Source organism: Cephus cinctus, unplaced genomic scaffold, assembly GCF_000341935.2.
Source record: "Cephus cinctus unplaced genomic scaffold, Ccin1 Ccin1_scaffold0690, whole genome shotgun sequence".
NCBI classification, from domain to species: Eukaryota; Metazoa; Arthropoda; class Insecta; order Hymenoptera; family Cephidae; genus Cephus; species Cephus cinctus.
In genome coordinates this window covers 1,974,144-1,998,591 of record NW_014333313.1, presented here as the reverse complement: position 1 = coordinate 1,998,591, position 24,448 = coordinate 1,974,144, and the positions used below count along the sequence as shown (strand labels likewise).

The following is a 24,448-nucleotide window of genomic DNA, read 5'->3' as shown; positions in this document are numbered from 1 at the left end:
GGGGGGGAAATATAAGGAAAAAAGTTCGGAAGTGGGGAGCGCAAAGCGAAGTGGGATGAGAAAACCAGAGGAAAATGGTCCTGGCAACCAGGATTACAGTGCGAGTAAAAGGAATATCACCATGTGACATTATAATTCGGATGAATTAATTCGTGAATCCGAACGAGCAGTCCTGCCCTCTTCCTCTCAGGCGGAAACGCACGAGCTTTGATTGTCCCTTCGGTGATGTGCGAACACGTAATCTGTAAGCCCCGTAAAGCTCATTGCCAAGGGCATTGGGTAAGTTCAGAGTTTGGTAGACGTCACAAGAGTGGGAGGGTACCTGCTGGTTGGCTGACTGGTGACCGGCTGAATGGGATGCTGGCTGTTACACGGGGGTTTGGTTACGCGTCGAAATCATGAAGGAAGTCGGATTTGGCGACGTCGCGGGGTCCAAAATTATTAAGGACGGTATTGATTTTTGTTAATTTTATCTATGGTTTTCGAAGAGATGAATGTATTTCTAGCGTCGTATACTAAAGTCTTTGAAGATATTTATAGACATTTTGAAAGTTCACCTGCGAGCGTCAGGTTCTCGTATCAAAATCTCTCGGTGCTTTCTAACCTGTCCCGGATGTTACGGATGCGTTCTCTCGGAGAGTAAATCCTATTAGAAGTACTTAAGGAGTTCGGCGGCAGCGTTACCCTCTTACACTCAGACCTGCCAACCCCGTAACTGGCAGCGGTAGCTACTCTAGTTAGTTGGCTGCAGAAGATGTGGATCCATTCGGTAGTCGACTTGATTGGGATAGGTCCAAGAATGAGCTTAGTATGTGGTTTCGAATAGTTTGTGGAATATGTAAGGGACCAGTTAAGATGAGCTCATGTAAGGCTGCGTTGATTATTTTTGGACAGAGAAAAAATCTCGTTGGTCCAGGAAGGATCGACGTAGCTGCTACTGAGAAGTATATAATAACGTGGCAATTTTCATTCTCAGACTCAAGCTAAAAGCCACGAAGCTCATGAAAAATGACTTTTTGAAGTAGTCTCATTGTACCGACACGTTAGAGTGGGCACATTCGTCCGGTGCACTATGAGAAAATGGTTCTCTCTAACTCTAACTCTTGCATTGCTACCCTGTTTTCCAAGGGGGCGGTTATGGCGGTCTTACGGTGCTCAGCTGCATGCATGAGCATCTGTCCACGTCAGCAGGTAAATGGTGTATCTCATTACCTTAGAGACAATTTTAACTGGGACTTTTGGAATTTTTATTATTGCAATGAAAGAGGTATAAGATTATTAATGCGGCAAATTCAAAATTTATTTTAGGTCTGACCGAGTTTCTTTGAAGTTTTTTTATTTTATTTTTCTGTGACTCAAATATTTCCTATTTCCCTTCGGTTTTCTCCCTCGTTGCTATCGACAGGTCAGCACTTTTTTTTTCTAGGACTCTGCAACGGGCTGCTCCACCTGTTACTTAGTATAACAATAAAATTGGCAAACTCGGATAGGGTACAGGGGTAGAAAATCCTTTCGTACTACCTATATTGTCAAATGGTAGGATATTTTCTGGTAATCCAAACGATTTGGGGGAGCGGGGGGAGGGGGTTCTGAAACGGTGGGATTTGATCTGGCGCGAATCCAGATTCCACGAGAGAAAAAGGAAGCAGATACAAAGTGGATATAAAGAAAAAAAGAAATAGAAATTCAAATACTTTTGTAGAAAACATGTAAATCTTGCGATTTAAGAGACTGTTATTTCAAACGATTAGTTATTAGTTAGGCTCGTTTAATTTAACGAGTAGTTATTTCTTGCGACGACAGAGCCTACTCGTTTTATTATTTAAAATATATACGCTAGCTTGTAACGCACGTTGTTCCTCATAATTTCCCCTGGGAACTGTCCCATAGAAAATTTTACCTCGGAATCTCTAAAGTTCGCACTACTGCCTACTTGACTAATCGTACTAATTGCAGTAAAATATAAGATATGCGTACTACAGGTATAATTGGACAGTGAGACATATTTTATAGATAGAAAAAAAAAAAGTGGAATTAAAATCGATTATAGAGAAACTGCAATAATCACACGAGAAAATAATTTCATTAAGATTATCGAGATAGGGCTGTTTCAATTGGCAAAAGAATGCAGAAGCTTAAAAAGATTCAATCCTATCGATGTGAACGGTCTCTGCTTACCACCTGCGTCCCTTGCGTTTTAATTGAAATTCAAAAAGAAATTCACAGCGAATGATTGATGCGTCTGGGATGAAATTGAGCACCCAGGGCCTTTACGGAAACAAGGGTTGGGTATTAAGGGGGGATGGAAATGTTCTCGATGGATCCGACATGCCAGACGTTCTCGAGGGGGTGTCTATACTCCATAGAGTTACATGTACGTTTGGCAACGATACCCTAGTCCTCTAATTCATCCCCTTCAGACTTAGACGACAGTTGATACTGATAATTTCATTAACTACGTCTAAGAATGATAACGGGAGCTCAAAATTAACCGATCAAATAAAATTCTATAAAATTAAAAAAAAATTCTATATCCAAAGACCATGCTTAATCTCGTACACATATATGAAAATCGTAAGATCGGAATATATGCACGTATGTTGTTTCTGGTCGATCAGGTTGACCAATTGAAAAAGCGATTTTGTCACTTTTCACATGGTCGCTCAGGTGCACTCTAAAGTGAGCAAACCAATTTTCCAGTATACTGCAGCAGACACGCAACGACGCAGGTGTGGCATACCACAACAGCGGCTGAAATTAATCACCCTGATAAATAATAATAACTGCCGGCACTCCCGCGCCTAGTTAGTTCGTTATTAATACGCAATTCATATTAAACGAGCCCTTTGCCCAGCAGTAATAGCCTTTTGGTAATGTTCGCCTGTAGTACGAGAGCGTTTGCTTGGACACGTGTACACGGCCATTGTCATAACTGTGTTATACGACTTGGTTCCGTTATTATTCTTCCCCGAATGGAAAGTGCACGATGAATTTACTACAGTTCGAATTGTCGAGTAATGCATTCGTATGAGTCAATGACGTCGGGAACAATGACGAACAATACGCGAATGATTGTAATCAATTGCAATAGATGCGCACAATTAGAATGATAATTTTGAAAACGAATTTGTAAATTCCTAAAATTTTGGGCTTGAGAATTAATAATATATTTTTAATCCTTTAATCGATATGGGAGCCGCTTACAATTTTTAAATATGCAAAAATCAAATAAATCTGAAATACTTTCCATTAGTAGTATATAACTTCTATATCAGAGTACTCCTGTATGTACGTTACGTACAGGTTGATGGGTATGGATCGGTAATACGATGAATGGAATATAGAAGAAAATCTATCAGTTAAGAAATATCGGCTAATTAATTTAGACAAATTAAAAATTTATATCTGTTATTTCCGTGCGAATTAATATAGCTGATTACATTTTTCGATACATTCTTTGAGATCGTTGTATTTTATATTCAGACGGGGTAAACAAGCGCGGAATTTATTTACGAATCGCACTACACTAATGAACGAAGTGATTGCGTACTAGCGTGTGAAATTGGTACGAAGTACGGAAATATTCGAGTAATTCGTGTTCCGGCGAGGAGGATGCTGGATAAAAAGTACCAACCGAAGAAATTAACGTGACGAGCAGACAATATGGGCGAATTAATGTTCAAACAATTACAATTCCGAGTGCCGGCTGCCAGGATGTATAGTGTATTCGCGTTGATGATAATGCGAATATTACCCATATAGATAAAGCGCGCTTCGCGGTTGTTAGGAAGGGGCTTTGGTTTGAGATAAGCTTTTAATTTTATCTTGACTACCGACGACAATGCAGCCAAATTAAAGCGTGCTTACGCCACTGGGAGGCTAGTCTCGTTTTGCATAATCGTTTTACGCGTGAACGAAATCCCTGAAAATTTCAAAAAGAATATACTTCCGACTGATAATAGAATTTGAAAATTTTTATACCCCTTTTAATGACTTTTATTAGCGAAATTAAAGATTGTTCATCGGTCTTAATTAATTATTGAAAATTATCACGATCTTATTATAGTTAAATTTCCTAACAGACAACTTCTTAAAGCTGTTATAAACTTTGTGGTCGTGTTTTCATTTGGAATAAGTCGTAAATAACAGACGTACCAACATAGTAGCAGCTAAGGTTCCTATATATAATCGTTTTACGAGGATATCAAATTTATTTAAGTATTTGATAATATTCTGCAAAAATTCTCACGAGTTTATATAGCCAAGCTCCTTTTGTATTCAGACGTGAATCTTGATTAGGGTATCAAACCAGAACCTGATTACTGATTAGCCACGCAGTTAACGTTCCTCACGTTTCCCAAGATTTGACCCACTTTTTCATTCGGAATGAAGAAAAAGATAAAACGAAGAGAGAGGAGGAGAGTCCTTAGGAATAACCGAATCTGATAATCAATATATGAAAAGAGAAAAGAAAAAAGGGAAAAACACGATGAATTTCCTTTAACCGTGACACAGTGGCTTATTCGATTTGCTTGGGTTAAGGTAAGAGGCGAAATTTTATTCTGTTTCAGCAGTAACATTATGGCAGTGATAAATGCCTGTATACCAAGGGTGCACTAGAAAGTTTACGTTAATGGGACGGCTGGGTAAAATGTGTCTGAAGTTTTGAACGTCACTGGTGCGGCTTTAAGAAGTTGTCTTTGGCGCTGTGTTCCTCCGGGATGAAATCTATTGTACAACGGAACTAGGCTTTTGTGAGGAAGTTCCTTTGCCCCTGAGTTTGAGCAACTATTATAACCTCGTCGCTTCACGAATTGACGTGTCTAGTTGGATAAATGAAATACCGTACGACTACCACGGAGTCGTCATTCCCTATATTAAAAACCGGCGAGGTGACGTCATTTTTAATTAACAGTCTGATAACCCGTGACGTAACTATACCAACCAGCCAAAACATTTAAAATATAAAAAAACGTAGTACTAAATATTTCTAACATAAAAATCGTCGAATTATTAAGAATGAAAAATTTTCTAAATTTTTAGTGTCTTTCTTCACGCGCATCTTTCTTCGTACTTCAAATATGACAAAGATGTCTCAGACTGCATAGAAAATAAGACTACAAAATATATTCCTTCACAGATACCTCTCCATTAGTTATGGAATACATCTCGTATATTTGTAGTAAATTATTCCTCGCCGAAGGTCCGAGTATCAGCTGGTTGCGATTTGTTAATTTATTTTACCCCTCTAAGCTTCGCTCGCCATCTGGCACAAGTTATTGATTTAATAGGGATTCCATCGAAGGCATTATGTTTCTCATTAATTTTTATTCGGATCCGAGTCAGCTTCCAGGCGAGAGCCACTCGCTGCAGAAGGTCTTGGGTAATTCAGAATCCATTTATCAATCCGAGTAAGCACATTTTAAGAGCCACTGCACCGGCACCTCGGCTACGTACGGTCCGTTTCATTTTCCGGTGCGCGGGAAATTCGTAACGTTACCGTAACACGTGGACGAGATGGAAGGATTAATTTCCCTAGCGTCGAAAAAGATATGTTAAAAAGTGAAGGAACCTAAACCCGTCAAAATCCTCGAGGATCACATCCGATTCAATTATACGTTATCTATTAGAATCTTCGTTTTTTTCTTTTTTTTTTTTTTTTTTTCCTCTTCAAAGTCCCATCCTCCACGAAAACGTCATACCAAAATGGCCCCTCGACAATTATCTCTATTGCATTAAAGCGTGCTAAAAAGACAGGTTTTTATAATCAACGAGGACAAGGCGTCTAATAATGTACCAAACACGGCGCCTTCAAGGGTTTCATCAGTGTAGAGTATATCTAAACGACGAACAGCTCATCTTAGACTTTATTCTATGTTCGTGAACGAGGCTGGTAAGAAATTTCCCAGAGTTCCCATCACTTACGGAACTTGTATAGCTGTGTAGTATATTGATTCGCGAGTTATATTTTCTTTTGGAAGTTGTATCGTTACCAGTATGGGATATCGCTATTGAATGTAGTAGAGGAACAAGAAAAATATGACGTATTGAAGAATTGTCATTGACGAGGAGATTCGTCACTCTGAACATAAATAGGAAAGTTTCGACAAATGCAAATTCTTATGAAGGTACGTAGAGTAACGCGATTCCATCATACTCGAGAATTTCAAATGACGCTGCTGCACTTTTGCTAATTCTCACTCGCGTGCCACAGGGAATAAAGCGACGGGGTGTGTTCCCGGCTAGGGGGATGTTTCCAGGGTGATGCGCTTTAATCAAATCGTATTTGCACCGCGCATTTCAGACCAGCAGCTGTATAAAGCACAGTGCCTGGTATAGATAGATCAAGATGTAGTAAGAGCACCTCTGTAAGAGCACCCATCCGCCGTGGCCGCGAACATGGCTCAAACATTTGCCGGAAGCTTTGTAGTTTGGGCTCTTGGGCGGAAGAGGTCAGTATACCTTGTTTGGCTTTGATGTGCGATATTAAGACTTCAATTACGTAAGTGAACCCATCTGGAAACTAATATATGCCACTCGATGTATACGAGGCAGAGTGAAACAATTCCCGATATCTCTTTGTAGTACTTTTTTCTCAATTCTATCTATCTGGATACATGACGAATTGCACAAAGCGAATTAAATATTTTTGTAAAACGCAGTATGCTAAAAAAATGTCTGTACGACAGGGATTTGCTTGAAAATTAAATTTCTTGGTTCTTGAAAGGTTCTTGTCTTTGTTGTTGTAATCAGAAAGCTCTACCGTTACGATTCTGACAGTTTGCTTAGAGCTGGATGGAAGACTTGGTCCCGATGCTCGAGCAGCTTGCAAGCTAAACAATTTCATTACGGTGCTTTTCGCGTGAGGATTTTAGTAAGAAAACGAGAAGGCTGACTGGATGAGAGATGCGACGTACGAGATGAACGCAATGGTGCATCCTGGTAATCGAGGAGAAAACGGATTTCTCTCGTTACTTAAAGGGAAATATTTTTGGTCTGAAAAAAGAAAGAAGTAGCAAGGGGATTTAATAAGCATTTTTTGTACAGAACTTTGCGAATTTTATTAGAGTGCAGAAAAATGGCTGAGTTACGCTTTTCACTTGCCAAGTTTTCTCACGTGTGATGTGTCTTTAAGGAATTGCTCGACGTGTCCAAAGAAGCGCTAACTCGAATTTTGAGATCCCGATAGTTTCTTGGCGAGAAACGCCTTTGCATATAAATAATGTCGCGAAAATGGGAACGTGGAAGTACAAAGTTATCATAAAATGGAAAGTAGCGTTCATAACTGTCTCCAGGGCGTAGCTCGGATTTGATCGATCTTAGGATGCGATGTACGGAGGATACAGGTATTCTCGTCTTTATTGATTTTACCATGAAACAAAGATAAATTTACGTATCGCCGAGTAGATTTAACGGTAGGCTTCGTTACTATCGCATTATACAAAAGTGATATAGTATAGTAGCTTCAGGCTGAAAAAAAAAAGTTCTTCGCGTCGGATTGATTTTCAAGCAGGATAAAGAGACTAGGAGGAAGCCACTTTGTCCCAATAACTTTCTCATAGCTTCTTAAAGCGCGAATGTCTTGGGTAATAAAGTGCGTGGTTGTAAAAATAAAGAAATCAAATGAGGATTCTTTACGGTCTAAGGTTCCGCATAGGCAGTAGCTCGAGAGCTGGTCAGGCTCGAGTAAAGAAGTGGAAGAAGAAGAAGAAGAAGAAGAAGTATAAACACGGAGAAGACGTATAAAAGAGGAATGAAGGAAATAAAAAGGAATGAGATGAGGATGGGTAATACGTGCCGAGGATTTTAAGATAATCATGCAGCGGTTGGTAGTTGCCACTGACCTTGGCAAATCTCTCCTGAGTGTCGAGTATCTCAATGAAGAGCGAGACTTTGTCGTCGACGATCTTGAAGCCGTTTCGGGGTTGAGCAAGCAGCTGCTGTATCGCCTGGGAAGTGGTGAGGGCGTTCGCGGGACTTGTAACCGGAGTAGAAACTCTCGCAATCCCAGTGTGCAAATGAGTACATCCCAAGAAGATGGGATTTCCATTGGGCGAGACGCCGCAAGTGAATGGTCTAAAGGGTAACCCATGAAAGGTTGGACTTGGTCTTGGAGTGGAAGTACGAAGTAGAGTCTGAGTAGATGGCAGCGATAGTCGTCTCACGGCGCTTTGATTTTGGTTCTGCTGCTGCTGCTGCTGCTGCTGCTGCTGCGAGGGTGACTTGAGAAGTTGATAGTCGCTGGAGGCTGAGGGCAGCGAGCGATAACCGGAATCAGAGGGAGACGCCGGTGGTAATGGTACGCCACCCTGAGGAGTGGATGCTATGCTATGTGGCCTGGCACGTAGTGCACCACCAGGTGTCCAGGTATTTGAATTGCCAGGATTGGTAAGGGCGCTCAGCCCTGGAGCTTGTGACGTTGGCGTGGGTGGTTGAGGATGTGGTAGGGTAGTGGGATAGGGACGCCTAGGTACGGGTTGGTGCAGCACCAACCCGGAAGAGCCCCACTGTATGGGTTCACCGGGGGTACGAGCGCTCGGGGCGACGGTAGCCGAAGACATGTTGGGAGTAGAAGGCCCGGTGACGGGGGTCGCGGCAATACTGTGAGGTCGTCGAGGTAAGGGTTGCTGTAGCTGACCGTTCCATAAGGATTGGGGTGGTAGTACGTTGCGACTTGCGGGAGCCACGCTTGCTGATTGCACGGATGATTCCTGCTGCTGGTTTGATACTGATGCTGGAGTGTTGGCTGCTGAATGGGCACGACGGGGTATCCCGGGGACCGGACCGGCGGGACCGATGGACCACGTGGCTGCCCCGGCTGACGACGAGGATGATGATGATGGTGGTGGTGGTGGTGGTGGCTGTTGCCTCCCGGTGAATTGGTTAAGGGGGTGTAAACCGCCATTGCCGCCTCCAGTGACACCGACGTTGACGCCGTGGTATGGGGGAGCGGCAATACTATGAGGACGCCGCGGTGCTGACTGGGGTAGTCCATTGGGAGTGGAGCGAACTTTATTTGCCCCGGATGCTGGTATTGGAGCTGGTGGTGTATACAGTGGGAACCCGTTCCCACTGTGGCTCGGACTACGTGTGGGTAGCTGGTTGATCGGGGATGATTGCAAGTTGTTGCGTTGCTGCTGCTGGTGCTGCTGCTGGTGCTGATCGTTGACAGTGGAGCGATGCGGGTTCTGGGAATGTGATGAGGGGGCCGGAGGGGGCGGGGGCTGGGGTTCCAGGACAGTTTCAAGTTCTGTAGGTAGACCCCACGGTGATAGGCCGGATAATGTTGGTACTGTTGGTAGTGCTGGCAGTAGTTGTTGCTGATGTTGCTGCTGCCCACTGAGAGATTCGTTCCCGCATGCAGGATTTGGTGACGTGGATTTCCCACGAGTTGTACGTCCGCCGGTGCCACTGCCGTTGATGCCGCTGCCGGCGACGCCGACGCCACCGCCGGCCGCGGTGACGTGCTGTAGATGACGATCATTCAAACTGAGACGACCATTCACGCTTCGATGGAGAGCTCCCAGTGCTAAGTTCAGACTGGTCGGCTTCTGCTTCACTCCGCCGTTCGGCTGCGGAGGGGCGGCAGACTTCGGCTCGCCCATTTGCGAAGCGACGATCGACTCTCGAGAAATCACTCGAGAGACTATCTGCTCCCCATTATTGCTACTATTCTCCCCCGACCCACCACTGTCGAGTATTATTTCCTAAATTATCCCAAGGATCATTCGATCAGCTGGTTACTTCAGAAATAATAAACCGGGAAGACTCCTCGGGCCTCGTCACTTCACTGGATACGATTTATTATACGGATTAGGAACAATTTTCCACAAATTCCACTCGCCCAATTGCCGTTTCTATTTTGATTTTTCAATTGGTCAAATAATATCTTCTACCTTTCATGATCACTTAAATTGCGTTGCTATCGTTGGCACGTTTCGATGCTTATCACAGTCTTGCGGCTTAATACTGTTCGTTCGATGGTGCTTAGGGACGAATACGATTTCCCCGACGTCCTTTCTCGTTCGATCGCGGTTTAACGACACACGCTTCCCTCGTCGCAAAAACTAAGTCGACTGGTTTTACTAAAGTTTATCCAGACCCGTGAGAAGCGTATTCCGAGAACGTGCTGGTCGCATGATTCCCTACGCGGCACTGTGAGACTCGCATGTTCTCCGAGTCTCGTGGTCTGCGTCTTCGAGACTTCAGATAAGCTCGATTAAAAATACGTATTCCGTTTTAAGTATCGCTCAGTCTTGCCGCCGCGTCTTGCATTCGTTGCAGCATGCAAGTTACTAGCACCGAACAGACGTACCTCCAATTCGATAAATCTCCAACATTTATTTTTGTCCGAGCACTCAATTGTCCGTAGCCTCTTCGAAAAAAAAGGGCGTAAAATAATTGTCTACAAAGACACTTGAACTAGTTAAATATTTTTTAATAATACTTTTATAGCTTCATTAACTCAATGGTATCTTTACTTCGTCCCTTTTACAGTCTGCCACTGCAATTCAGTGTGATATTTGTTTCTCTCATTGGCACGCTGTTCGAAACTTTTTATCCTTTCCATTATTCCCTCGCTTCGACACCTCGAACAACGTGTCCTTTGGACGCTTGGAAAAAGAAAATCCCAGCACGACGCACAGTCGTGCGATCCTCACGTTTTTCGGCACGATTAAGCGAACATTCTGCGGACGTACGCGACAGTATCTTCGTCCTCCTCACGCGGGGTAGTAGTGGGACTTGACAAAAGCCAATAAGGAAGACGATTAATGTAACACGTTTTTACTTGGCACGGCACTTTGTCCCAGCAATTCTCGAAGTAGAGTCCCATCACTGAACACTACTTTCCGCACGAGTAACAGCCGGAATAGCTCCTGGTATTGGTTTTCCAGATCATCGCCATTTGATTCCTGCCAAGAATTTCACGATACCCATCTCTGTCTTGAGCACATAGAATTTAACGTCTTTCGCGCGTACACTTCTGGCAACAGGATTCACCCTGTCGAATTAACTTTTGAACCTGAACACCAGATAACAAACACACTCGAGTCACTCGATTATTCCTGCAATCCAAGTTCACGAGATCCCGTTCCCGCCCATTTCGAATCGTCGTGAGAAGATATAAAGAAACAAGGTACTAATGAAAAAAATATTATGAAAAACTATATGGCGATTCTAAAAATAAAATTCATACACGATCACAGCTGAACGGAATAAATAAATTCGGTTAGGATAACGTATAACGGTATTTACCTAAGGAACGATATCTCTCGCGTCCCCCGGTTGACCGGGGCTCTCGATCGGTACGAGATCCGATGGAATCATTGTCCTTGATCGGCGTCCCCCGAATTATCGGAGCGGCATATTTTAACGCGTGGACGCGGCACCGTGCACACGGCGGTGCTCCGGAAGGATAAGCGATCTGGGAGGTTAGTCGGCTTCGGAGGGCGATCGCGTGGCTGCCGTGCCGGGGGCGGAGTGGCGCGTTCCTTTGGCGGCGAGATTCGAGCCGCGAACCGACGCCTGCGCCGATTCCATCATCCCCCAGGCACCAAGGAGCTCGTGATACGACCCTGCCTCCCGTGTCTCGCGTCCTCCTCTGCGCTCCCTCAGACTGTCCTACTCCCACTCATGTTTTCTCACTCTCGCGTACCTTTGCTCTATGACGCTTCAGCATCGCGACGCACCGCGCCGAAACGCTGCCTCTTCTGGCCAACGCCGACGCACGACTATTTCTCGTCGAGTCGAAGCACCTTCCACCACGCAGCCACCCCCTGGCTGCGACTATCCCATCGAATGGACGGACCAGGCACGTTGCCCTCGTGCCATCCATTTGCGAGTCTACTGCCCTTCCTAACCCCTTTCTTCCACCTCCTCCTCCCTCCTCTTCTTATTTTCACACCCGAGAGATCTGGGTATGTGGGACTTGTTTGCATCTCGACACATATTCCCGTCGCATGCTCGTAACACGGTGACGCGGACCTGTCTCGGATTTACCCTGGTCGATGACTTCGTGCTGCTGGGTACTGCAGCTCCGTTCAAAATACACCTGCATTTAGAGTCTGCCGTGCTTTTACTCTCGGGAGAGTGCTCTCTCTTATATGCCTATACGTACACGTAGACGGCACTTCGGGAACCCTCTAGAGATTTCTCTTGATAGAGGCAAGGTCGAAGTTCTACTGGTGCCTAACCATCAAGACGCATTCATTGGTTCGAGTCCGTTGGCACGAATTCTCACTCAAGCTAAGCGAGAGCGATCGGGGTTGGTTTGACGTTTTTACGCCTTGATATTCTTAACGGATCAGGATACATATATATATTGCAAGGGACCGAGGCGGTGTCTCGGTGTTTTAAAAAAATTGCGCCACCCTTCCAGCGGTATTGCGTCGACAACCCCTTTTTGATGTACGAGGGTGGTGAGAAGCTTTTCCACGTCAGTGAAGACATCGTTGTGCTTTTCGATGAAATAGATGGAGTGCTCGGCTAAAGGTTTATTCTCAGGATATTCCTTCACACTGATTCCACGCTATTTTGCTTACTTCATTTCCTTACGTACGCGATAGTGAGTCTCTGATTGATAAGAGCAACCTCGGCACGGCTCTATACTTTTTTAATATATTTTACAAATGCATATGCACCTTTCACATTATAACGCGTAGTACATTTCTCATTTATCTCGAGGAACGTAACACGTATTTTATATGGATATAAGAATAGAATTACTCAAAAGATTTAAATATCCCGCGCTCGGCCCTGTCCAATAGCTTATCCATTTTTCTGACATCCGTTACTCGTCAAGATCGAGTGATGTTCGAAGGGTCCCGATTTTTGCATACCAACTGCCTTGCACTTCAATATCTTTGGACTCCGAGGGACGAGACTCGTGTGCCCAGCCGGCAGTGGTCAAACTTTTCATATAAAACATTCAGCAGTGCCGGAACTTATTTAATAACTTGGTACAAAATGTTTTACGATGCGACTCAAGAAAGAATTGCAGTATTCAATATCCAGGAGATAAGTTTCACGGTGTACTTTAGTTAGAGTACAGATTTTACGTAATTCCGTCGCCCGCTAGTGAAAATAGTCACTCGCTCGACAGCCAGTGACAATGAGGCGTCTGACGTCAAAATCAGTTTACACAAAGTTAATTATGTACGAAAAATATCTACCTGCCAGATCTGTCATGGAATCGTATCGAAATAATGCAGTTTGAAAAATAACGTAAATCGATGAGTCAAAGGGAACAAGCCGCACTTCGAAAAACTTTGAACAACATTATACATTCCACTGGTATAATTGATATAAATGGACTCGTCAGAGTGGAGTGAAACTCTTACCCAAACTATAGGAACATTGAATTTCCAGATGGCAGCACTGTCAAACAAGATTACTCCAACTTCCACGAATCATACAGTACGACTGGCAGGGTTAGCGGATAAATTATTTGTAGTAAGAGACTTTGCACTGCATCAAAAGCGACGCAATAAAAATACACGAGAAATTGGCTGCAGGAGAAGCGCCGACGGTGTAAAGTGCTTTCAATCCAGAAAAAGATTAAACAGTAGGATAACACGGGCAGGATGCATTAAATACTACAAACCAGTAGATTGTCTATTTTCGCCACGATAACGATAATAATATTATTAAAAGTCAAGTAAGTCTTACATTACGTATATTAAATTATTAATAATAGATTCGGACAAGAAGTGCATCTTGCACCATTCGCGCTAAGTGAATCAAGTATGACGTTTTCAATTGGCGAAGTCGAAACTCAATCATTGAGGCAATTAAGGTGCATTGATAGGAAGCCAAACTTTAGCTCGTAAAGAGACAGTGAGAGATCATCTTGAGAGCTTCCTGCAAGAAAGTCTTATCAGCGTCAGACGTAAATTCACTTTCGGTATCACCGAGTGCTACACTGCGACTAACGACTAATTGGGTTTGACTGTCCTTTGTGAACGTGATCTTTAGGTGCATTGAGAATCTTATAGAATTGCAAGTAGATATATTCTTGTAAATGATACGCTGGTCTTGATCTATGATCAAAGACCAGCCTTGTTGCTGGTAATGGCTTTAATGATGGTTAACAGGTAACGCACAGTCAAGTATCAAGGTAAGCCGACTGTTATATGCATATGTGTTAAGGTCCCTATGGGCATCGACTACGATACTTAAGAGTTTTACATTGTTCCATTATGTCGAAACGTTAGAGCTGCGAATAACACGTGGGATTAGTCGAGCAAATGTTGGCCAACCTGCCACAATGGGTTCGTTAGTGGGTACATGCTAACCGCGTCAGACGCGAACCGCTAAATGAGAAACGAACAACATTCATACTGCAGCCTCCTGGAGGATCCCTTATACCAATGCCACGGATTCTATATCCCATTTCAACCATCTCTTCTCGACCCTATACTATACGTAGGTCTTTATATAATATGTATCCTATACCTTGTGCTCGTATACTTCGACTATAGTATATACTTGTACCACTGTAGTTTCCGTGTCTAGTACTTGCACTGCGGTTTCACTGTGGAAACCACAATCCACCCTCTTTGACGATGCGCTTAGTTCCTAAAGTACCTACTTTGTAACTTCAGTGGACACAATGGATCTGAGAATGTTTATTGAAGGTACTTTACGTGGTAGAGAATCAGGTGATATTTTTGTCTCGAGTATTGTCTACTCCATAACAGGGGCTTTAAGTTCAGTTAATAGGATTTTTATGGATTCGTCTGTTTTTTTAAATTGTTTGATTTTGAATTTTCCGAAATATTATTTTTGTTGACTTTTTTCATTTGTGATTCGATTTACTATTTGTTTGACAGTGTTGAAAAAAAAAAGTAGTTACGGCGCAGGTGCTGCTACTTTGGTAAACAGAGTGTAAAGTTAATACTGGATAGTCGAAACGATATGTGCGGTATTCCTGATTAATGGGAATTCGTTTGTACGTTATATAGATTCCATGCGAATGGGGCGGAAGTTTCGCGTTACCCTTGCACAATTTGAAATTAAATTTACTGCATAGAGATTTACGAGATGGATGCCAGTCTTCGAGGATCCTAAATATATTGTTGCTCGATGGTCTCGATTTTACGTGAGTCCACGAGCTACGTAAAATTTCGAGAAAAGTTTCTTTGTCACGAAACACCCGATATATTATATCTCAAAAGGTTACGTAATTTGGTACAACCCAAAGGGGATCATTGAAATACTTTTTCGAAGAGCCCGACACAGCCCCTTAATCCTCCTGGTAAGTTTCATTTATTTTGAAAAAAAAAAAAAATTTAATGAAAAAGCACCAGAAGCCCCATGATATTTTAAAAACAGGAGCACGTACCTCTTTTTCTTACGATGCGCGGTAATTCAAAGTGCACGAAACAATGAAGAAAAGGCCGGACGTGGTGCCAGGATTTCTTCCCGTCATTTCCTTTTGGACCAAGGCTACGTAAGAAGTTTTACGATATATTTAAAAGTAGCTTGCCTCTACTGTATAGTCTCAATCCTTCGCAAGACTCGGAGCTGACTGGGTGGCTGGTTGGCCAAGTTGCCCGAGTATTTTTGTGCGAAATGAGTTGCTTTGTGAAGGAAGAATGGCCGTGGTAAGTGCTCCCGTGAAATATGGGTTACCGAGTTAAGGGGGTTGTGCTCTCCTTAATAATGCATGCGCCGTTATTTACGAAATTTCTAAATTAGGCCTTGCGGACGTATACGCAGTACTGCAAGCAACGTTCTTCTGGCTGACTGTCTCTTTGTGGCTCACCTGACTCCGTCCCGGCTCTATCCCGCTGCAGTTTTATCAATTTCTGACGCACATTTTTTTGTACAGGATGAAACATTTCTTTTGTATATTTATAATTTGATTTCTTTGTTTGATAATATATCTGACACTTGTGGGAATGCAGATTTTCATTACTTTAGGCAGACTGATGTATATGTGGGAACTGCTTTTAAATTTACACCTATGTTCACGTGGCCTTTTTTTTCTTTTTTCGCAAAATCACGCCGATACTCGCGGCTTTCAATTACCGCTGGGTCCAATTAAAATTCACGACGCTCGTAAAAGTTAACGATTCGAAACGAGATGTGATAACCTACTCGCCTGCTTGGGGTGGACCACATCTAACGATTTGTTTAAAAGGATAGCACCTTAAAGTAAGGATGACTCTTCGTAACAGTCATAGTAACGTCATGATCTCTAATGAATTATCTAATGAGTTTGTTATACCAAAAATATTTTTCCCTCGTTCATCTCAGACAGTTTGTGGAAGAGACGAACGAATATATTTTACTGATAAGAATATTATCGTATATTCATAGTGAAATATAGTTTAAAGGAAAGATGATACGAATTTGATAAATACTTTTAAAAGTGGTTATTACAAAATGTAAAATTTTGCAATACCGTATTTCTGGAATGTCTGAGACGAATCAGTTTTCTGGAATAGCGATTCGCTTGATAGAGATTTGTCTAAAAGGATTCAAAAATTCACGTGAAATTATCTATTATATATTAAAAAAAAAAAAAAAAATGTAATATGGCAGAAAAGCTTTAGAAGTAAAAAAAAACAGTTTTACAAATTTTCAAATACTTTCTGAATGCATCGACGAAAGTCAATTTAATATAATTGATTAAAAATAAAACATCACTATTCACTCATCTCTTGCACGTACCAGTCGCGTTAAATGATAATACTCCGAGGAGTTTAATGTATTCCGCAGTTTTTCATTGAACGGAATGAAAAGTGGATTTCTCCCACATACCTGATGGTTCACGAGTTCTGTACGTCAGATATAAAAGCAGGAATATATTATGTCAGACAGACATAGATTATTTATCCACAATTTTCCCAAGCATTTCAGAATCCATGATTTCTTACATACAAAATCACTGAGTTACAAAAACTTTTCGGAAACTCAACAATTTTCAGGTAATCTTAACATTCATAGCACTTGTAATGGAATCGAGAAAAAAAAAACTCTTTCGTCAACCTCACGTAATAACTTTACGAGAGCAAGAATAAGTCAAGCAAAAAAGTTTATACTTTCTTATATACTCGAGCAAATTGTATTCTCGGGTTTCTCTTTTCAGACCCTCCCTTAAGTACGATCCTGCATATATCTAAGGTTTTTACTCCATTTCATCCACGTGACATTTCCTTCGTCTATCCCAAACAACCGTATGTAAATCCAACTGACAGCGGTTGAGATTCAGTACACCGCAGTAGTTATAGCCAGACAGCCATCCATCATGAAAATTTAATTACAAAATCCCCACAGCAGTGCGAAAATATTTGACTTACCGAACTAAAGGAATTAAAGTGCCGTGCGAAAACGTACTGGTTCGTCCCTTTTCGAAATTAACTGTTTCACTCACCTGCAACAGAAAGATTAGAACCGAATGAGGCGAAAGATAAATAACAAGGGTGTATTAATGTAATTGCGCAATACAATCGTGTGAATATTAATTATACAATGTTAATAATAATAATATTAAGTGCGAAATACGTGATGGTTACAGATTTAATAGAATTTGAAACACGACAAAGTTATTCGAACATTGTGAGTTACGCGTCTAGGGTACGGGGGGGTCCATTGTACGAATTAGTACAGAGGGCTAACTCTCATTGTTGAAAAATAAAAGTTTTCGCATCATCACAATAGATTCTTTTTAAACGGGCTTAAAAGTTGCGTTCTCACCAGCTGCACGGTGAATAAAGTTTCCCCATGCTTATCTTCCATGGTCGCTACGCGAAACTTTCCAGTTAGTCGATGCGTTTCCCAGCTTTAAAACGAGCCGCAAAATCCCAATGCAAGAGGAAACGATGTTAATCGTAGAAAACTTTTGGCGGGAAACTGATAATATTTCAAAATCGTTTTTACGTGTACCAGGTCGAACGAGCACAAGTTGCGAAAACTTCTTCAATCGCATTCCGACGTCACGTACTCTAGACGACTTTACAATGATCCAGGTAAACCCAGTAGTGAACCTACAAATTCATTTCAAAGGATGACAAAGGGATCTACAATATTAAAAAATAAAAAATAATAGTCACGTAGAATCTACATAACTTTCAACATTCTCACTTTTACATTATGTCATGAGTATACACTGAATATTATAAATTCTTAAGTGCCCGACCTAATAAAGTATCCATCGTTAAGAAATTATCCTTCCTTTAAATATTTCAAAGTTGGTAATGCTCCGCCTCGCATAAACGAAATGCATCTTTCAAGAGTAAAAGCATTATACCTGCTACCTGTAAGGGACTAATCGAAGTAAAATTGTTTATCAGATACATGAAATTAAATTTTCCATTTCCAAAAAACCTTCATCATCCATGAAAATCTTCGTGGTTCTCAGAAGATCCAAAGTAAAATACATAATAGAAGTAACTGAAATCGACTCTATGTCATCTCTATAAGTAAAATCGAATCCTTCCTACCCCACACGTAACAGGATTCATTAGACACATTTACCAGCTTCACTCTCCACGGAGAATATTAGTCCTCCTGGCAGCATGACACCAAGAGTTATAAAGTTACGTCACTGTTTTATTACACGACAAGCTGTTACTGCAGACACGGCCCTCGGCGTTTGCCACCCTGACCATTTTATTAACTGTTCCTGCGCTCCCACTCGGCTGACGAATATTCACGAAATTTCATAATCATTCTAACGATACTAATCATAAGCTAACTTCGTTAACTTTACGAACTCTCGAATAGCCTACTCCTCGAAATCCAAATTCTAATAGAACAGCTATAGTCGTCTATTACGAACAAAGGCAATTCAAGTCGAATTCCATATTGGAATTAATATTGAAAATTGCTATAGTAACTGTACGGTAAGTTCCAAGCAACAAGAATCCAAGACATCTAACCGAAGCCTCAAATCATTCTATATCTGGATCCGTTAAAACCCATGATCCTGGACCGTTGATTAGCTCCTAGATATTCCGATCAGTAATACCCGTAGAACACAGCACCCAAAGCTGCTGCGATGCTTATACACACTGAGTACCTATACGTTTACGAAAATATATTACGGGTGCATAGACTGTACAGTACAGTTATAACCACAGTACAAAATCACGCAACAGAAGTCACATAAGATTGGTCCATTCTGATTATTCAATTTAATTAACCCACTCAAGCTGACTTCCTGAATTTTATCGTGCTGCACAACACTGCTACTCTTTATACTGAAATTCCGCGAATCATGTAACATGCATGAATTTCATGTAAAACATATGGATGTTTTCACTGTCGGTATCGTGAATGATTTTTTTACTAGTTTACGTTTGAACGAGGCCAAATTTTTGCGAATTATAAAAAGTAGTCGAGTGTTTTATATACGTAGATATATATCTATGTCGTTTTATGAGTTTGTTATTCGTAATATATACACATGACTGTATTGAATTTAATAAAAGTGACGTCTGACACGAGAGATGCTGCAAACGGAAACGCCAGGCAAAGTATTCAATTACGTAGATAATTCCTAGCCGAGGAAACTACGGATCAGATACGTTGGATTGCAGGAAACGATGTAACGCGCACAATACAGTAGCATAACTTGCCTCTAGCTGATTCTAATAACTTGCATATTTCCACTGGTATTTTAGCCCTTTGCCCAGAGGAGTAGAATTACTTTCACGGTCCGCACTGCGGCAACGGGGATTTCATAACGTCTTCTTTATTTCGTTTCGCTTATTTTTTTTCCTCTTTCCATGTCTTTTTATTACTTTCTCTGGCCATGGCATCTCTGTCCTGCAGGAGATTCCAAAACGATAACGCATATATTCTTCCACGGGACAGCTTATATTATACTAAAATTCGTACCTGGGGCTTTCTTATCGGAAGTCAGAATTTCTGACAGTTAACTAAGCCAAATCGGGTATAGCGATCATAGGCTCGATCCTGATCCTGGAAATATTTTTAAATAAGATTGTTATTAATAAAAAAATATTTGGTATTAAATCCAAAGCTTCTTGTCGGTAAATTTCAAAATTTAGCAAAGAATGTCTTGGTTTGCAGTATTCCTAGGATCTTTATCGTATTACAATTGGATCCGTAACGAGATAAGTTTGTTTAATCCAGCTTCCGAATAATATGATGAAACGCAAACACTATAAATTAATTGTAAACACAGTGGTAGCAAAGGTTTCTGACGTTATCGCCGTACTGGCATAGGTGAAGCGATTGTATACCAAGTCTCAAGGGCTTGTACAGTGTGGTTTGGCTAGGCTGATATACATACGTCACTTGCGACAGTTGCAGGCAACTAGAGTGGCGCCTTCATCTTGGGAAGAGACAGTAAATAGAATCGCAATAAACCTGAAGGTGGATGGCCGACGTCAAACGACAATCGCTATATCCTTTAGCAAAATCCTCCTTCAATTTACCGTAGACGCGACTGAGCGCGGCCGCGTCTCGGTGAGGAGCAAAGAGGGTAGATGAAGAAAAAAAATCCTTAGCTGCACTAAGATAAACGACGGGATGCTTTAAACCTCGCTCGAAGATAAATTAGCCTGTCCTGTAGCGCGGCTCTAGTTTTTAGGAGCGCCTCGAGGAACATGGAGGAACTGCTACAGAGGAAACCGCGCAAACGGATGCTGGAGTCTCCTCTCGAGGAGTCGTGGTTCAGGCGTCGAGAAGAATCTATCTAGTTCCTGGATGCTCTCGTCTTATATATGTGGCATCTTCTTGCAGCATCCCTGCACTTTAGATTTTTCGTTGATATGACAAATTGAAAAAGATAAGCTAACAAGTGACGTCTGAAAATATGAATTCGGATTTTTTATGGATATCCTAAACAATACGTAATGGGCATTCAGATAAAGCATCTTGCGATTGATGCTGTGAATTACATGAAATCAAAGAAAGATAACGAAGAGGTACTGGGCTCTTCTCTCTATTTTGTAGGCATCTTATGGGGAGTGCAGATGGGAAAGAGTTGTTAATTTAATTTTAGATAGGAAATGGGTGGGAGAATCGGAAAGGACCTGATGGTCCAGGAAGGACGCTGGAGAATGAGCTCAGAAATGGCAGCTTTGATGTTGAAATAATTGAGTTTATTCTTCTCGGAGCTTTGTCTGTTGGTACCACGAGGAGGCTGCACCTTTCTTTCATTCATCCGATTCTTAATGGTGGAGCGATCCAATTGCTGGCTGTTGCTGCCATCGCGGATATCATTTATTTCACGTAAAAGTGATGTTGAGAACTGGCCTTTCTGTCGTAAAGCATTCAAGACGAAAGTATTGAATGTCTGAAACGTCAGAATAGACTCGACCACGTAGCAGAATAATTTGGTTCAAGTCAATTAATAAATCTCAATTAAAATATACCAGAAATTGTTTGATAGATATATCAAAATTAATTGAACTCGTGTTTCAAAAGTCATTCGATGACTTTGGATAGATGTACTTTAATTTAATTAACAAAAATTTACCCGAAACACTTACGGACTATCGGAAGCTTCATGTTTTTCCTATACTTTCCACTGTGACGTCGAGCGATTTACAGCGACGTAAATTCTACCCGGATATCCGTCTTTACACCCTATTCAAGTAGTCTTGCAAAGTGCTACTGGGCAAAACAATTTTCAGACGACTTTTATTATGGACCATATCGAAAAGTTCAAGAGTGCAAATTCATACGTATTATACGCACGTCTAAATAGTATGACTGAGTATTGTAAAAATATTTGTCATGGATCAGAATCCTATTGCACCGGAGTGCATACAAAAAGGGCAAAGACACTAAAAGAAATATCGATTCCAAATACAGACTTATTATTCGCGAAGGCGATACGTCAAAGTCTCATTCGGAAGAGTCATCGATCCTGCACACGCAAAACACGAAAAGATCCTTACTCTCAGTGTCCTTAGAGATACCTTACGTAGTAAAGCTTCGTCAGAAAACTCCTTACGGACGCAGGGTAATGTTGTGTCTAGACAATTGACATTTCCAGAGAGGCTCTTATAATATAAGCACATTACATATTTCCAACTATCCCAGATATGATTCAAGAATTACTATTGTTCCTACAGAGATACCCGTAAGACGTGAGAACTGAACATATTGAAGTAGAAAATGAAACGATCTGTAGAAATCGCTTCACGAGGTCCCAGTAGGTCTTTCCGATAAAATCGTGAGAAATTCAAGTAATCAGCGATCTGTAGAAATGGCTTATTCGGCCCCGACAGGAACAGCGTTTCGCGTGCGGGTGGCATTGGGGCTTCGTTAATCGCTTAAGGCCCTCTTGCGTAATCGACTGCTCCCTTATTTCTAAGAGGAAATCTGGATTCGCTGATACCTGCGATTGACACGGTACCCTCTTCCTTTCCATTCGGGATTCCTTCACATGCAATTAGGCGGCGGAACAAATTCTCGTGGGTAATTGATGAGATTGATTTTTTTCACATTCGGGTAAACAAACTTTCCTACAATTGTAGGCTCTTTTGGAATTTTGGGTTCCATCAGCTTACTTCCACTTCCGGAATCCGTGGACAATATCTTCCGTGTTATATACAGAAACGGAACCCTTTTTCGCATGGTTACACCCGGGAATGTAATATTGCCCAACGGTATATCAGTAGATTGGCTCGTCCTACCGCGTTATGTCGCACACTGTCGATAGCAGACTACTCGCTTTAAATATACCGCGAGATTTCGCCGAGTGAAATTACGTCAACGCACAAGAAATACATAAGAATATTTCTCGACAAGCTTAGGTAAATGTGTAATACGAGTTTTTCATAGACGCGTGGGATTTATTGAATTTCCATGCATAATTCTTGGAATCTTAGCGGAGTCCGAGATGCTGAAGGGAACGGAGGAGACTGTTGAAAATTTTCAAGAAAAGTACGCGTGAATTTGAATACCTAAATTTAATGTATGGAATATCGTAATTTCATTACGGTCGAATTCGTTAGGAATATACTTCATTTTGAAATTCTACAATATTTTCTTACATTACCCCGCGTACGTGGATATACGTTGAAATTTTGCCTTTCATATTTGAAGGATATACAGATAAATGGCTTACATTTTCGTGATACACAGAAGAAGATGACGTAAAGATAAAATATGGTAAAGATCTGCATCTCGATGGCCAGATCTCTAAGAAGATTTCGAATTGCATGGTAAACGTGAAGTGAGACACTTCGAGAAACACGATCCTCACTAGTACAATTTTTCCTGCTCTTTTTCTCTTTATATTTTTTCCAGTCTTAAATTTTTTGTTTTTATGCCTCGCACGGCCATAAAAAAAAAAAAAAAAAAAAAAAAAAAAAAAAAAAAAAAAAAAAAAAAAAAAAAAAAAAAAAAAAAAAAAAAAAAAAAAAAAAAAAAAAAAAAAAAAAAAAAAAAAAAAAAAAAAAAAAAAAAAAAAAAAAAAAAAAAAAAAAATTTTTTTTTTTTCCCCCCCCCCCCAAAAAAAAAAAAAAAAAAAAAAAAAAAAAAAAAAAAAAAAAAAAAAACCACAGAACGGCCGTAGCCTGCGCTATCAACTTTTAGCTAACCCACATCTCGACGCTCGTGACAATAGTTTTCCCTAATACGAAAATACCACGGAGAAATTTAAATAGAGTGGCGCGAGTTTAGCGAAAGCACACTGTTGTCTCTGGCCAAACTGCTAAAGGGTCTACGCATTCTACAGTAACGAATCCACCCAGCAGCCACCTTCCGGATCAGAAATTCCGGCAACGGCCAAAAGCAAGCACGATGGGTAAAGAGTCAGAAATATTTGCATATTAAATCGTGGTCACACGAATGACCACGTTTTCGGTAAATGTTATCATAAACGGTATACGTGGGGCTACTGACTCCCATATATGGCTAAAACGTATCCCGATCATCCCCCATGCAGTAAGACCTCTGCCCCATGCAGTAGGATCCCATCGCTCAGCAACGAACAGCTCTCCAATTATTTCGATCGCCCGGACTTTGATAACCAGATTGGAATTGGTAATACCAATTTCGGCAATATTATTCGTATTCTCAATAAATTCACCGATACGAATCTGAACTTCGGATGCATTCTGCGAATCCAAAACTACATATAGTCATGCATGACGTCATTTACTTGGATAACTCATAAAGATGTTCAGAGAGTCAGAGAAAGACTCCCTGGAGAAAAGTATCAAGGATACGATTCGCCTTTTCCACCGATCTTAACGAAAGAGTTTCGCGTCGTGGACTGTCGGAAAAAGAAACTCGTATCCAAGTTTTTACAAATTTACGTAAAATACGAAAATTTGTCGTTGATTCAAACTTTTGGACCATGTCAAAAATTGTGTCATTTAAAATAGTCAGTCCGTGTATTTCGTATGTCACGACTATTGGAATCCTGTCTAATTGTAGATATACCTATAGCTATACTTTTCTATATCGAAAGCAAGCTTTTCTTATCGCACCAGAGTGGGGTATTTGGGGGGGG

General features: G+C 41.3%; 2 protein-coding genes across 24 annotated transcripts in view; both read right to left on the bottom strand.

The window, feature by feature from the left end:
* Positions 1 to 24,448, bottom strand: part of LOC107269770 (dystrophin, isoforms A/C/F/G/H) — a 261,027-nt gene that overhangs the window by 95,327 nt on the left and 141,252 nt on the right. The window lies entirely within an intron of this gene.
* Positions 8,837 to 11,814, bottom strand: LOC107269782 (pH-response regulator protein palI/RIM9; the record flags this gene model as incomplete). The annotated part of the gene is given in 1 exon segment (XM_015744021.2): positions 8,837 to 11,814. A coding segment is annotated over 1 exon segment (769 nt), but the record flags the coding sequence as incomplete, so codon positions are not given.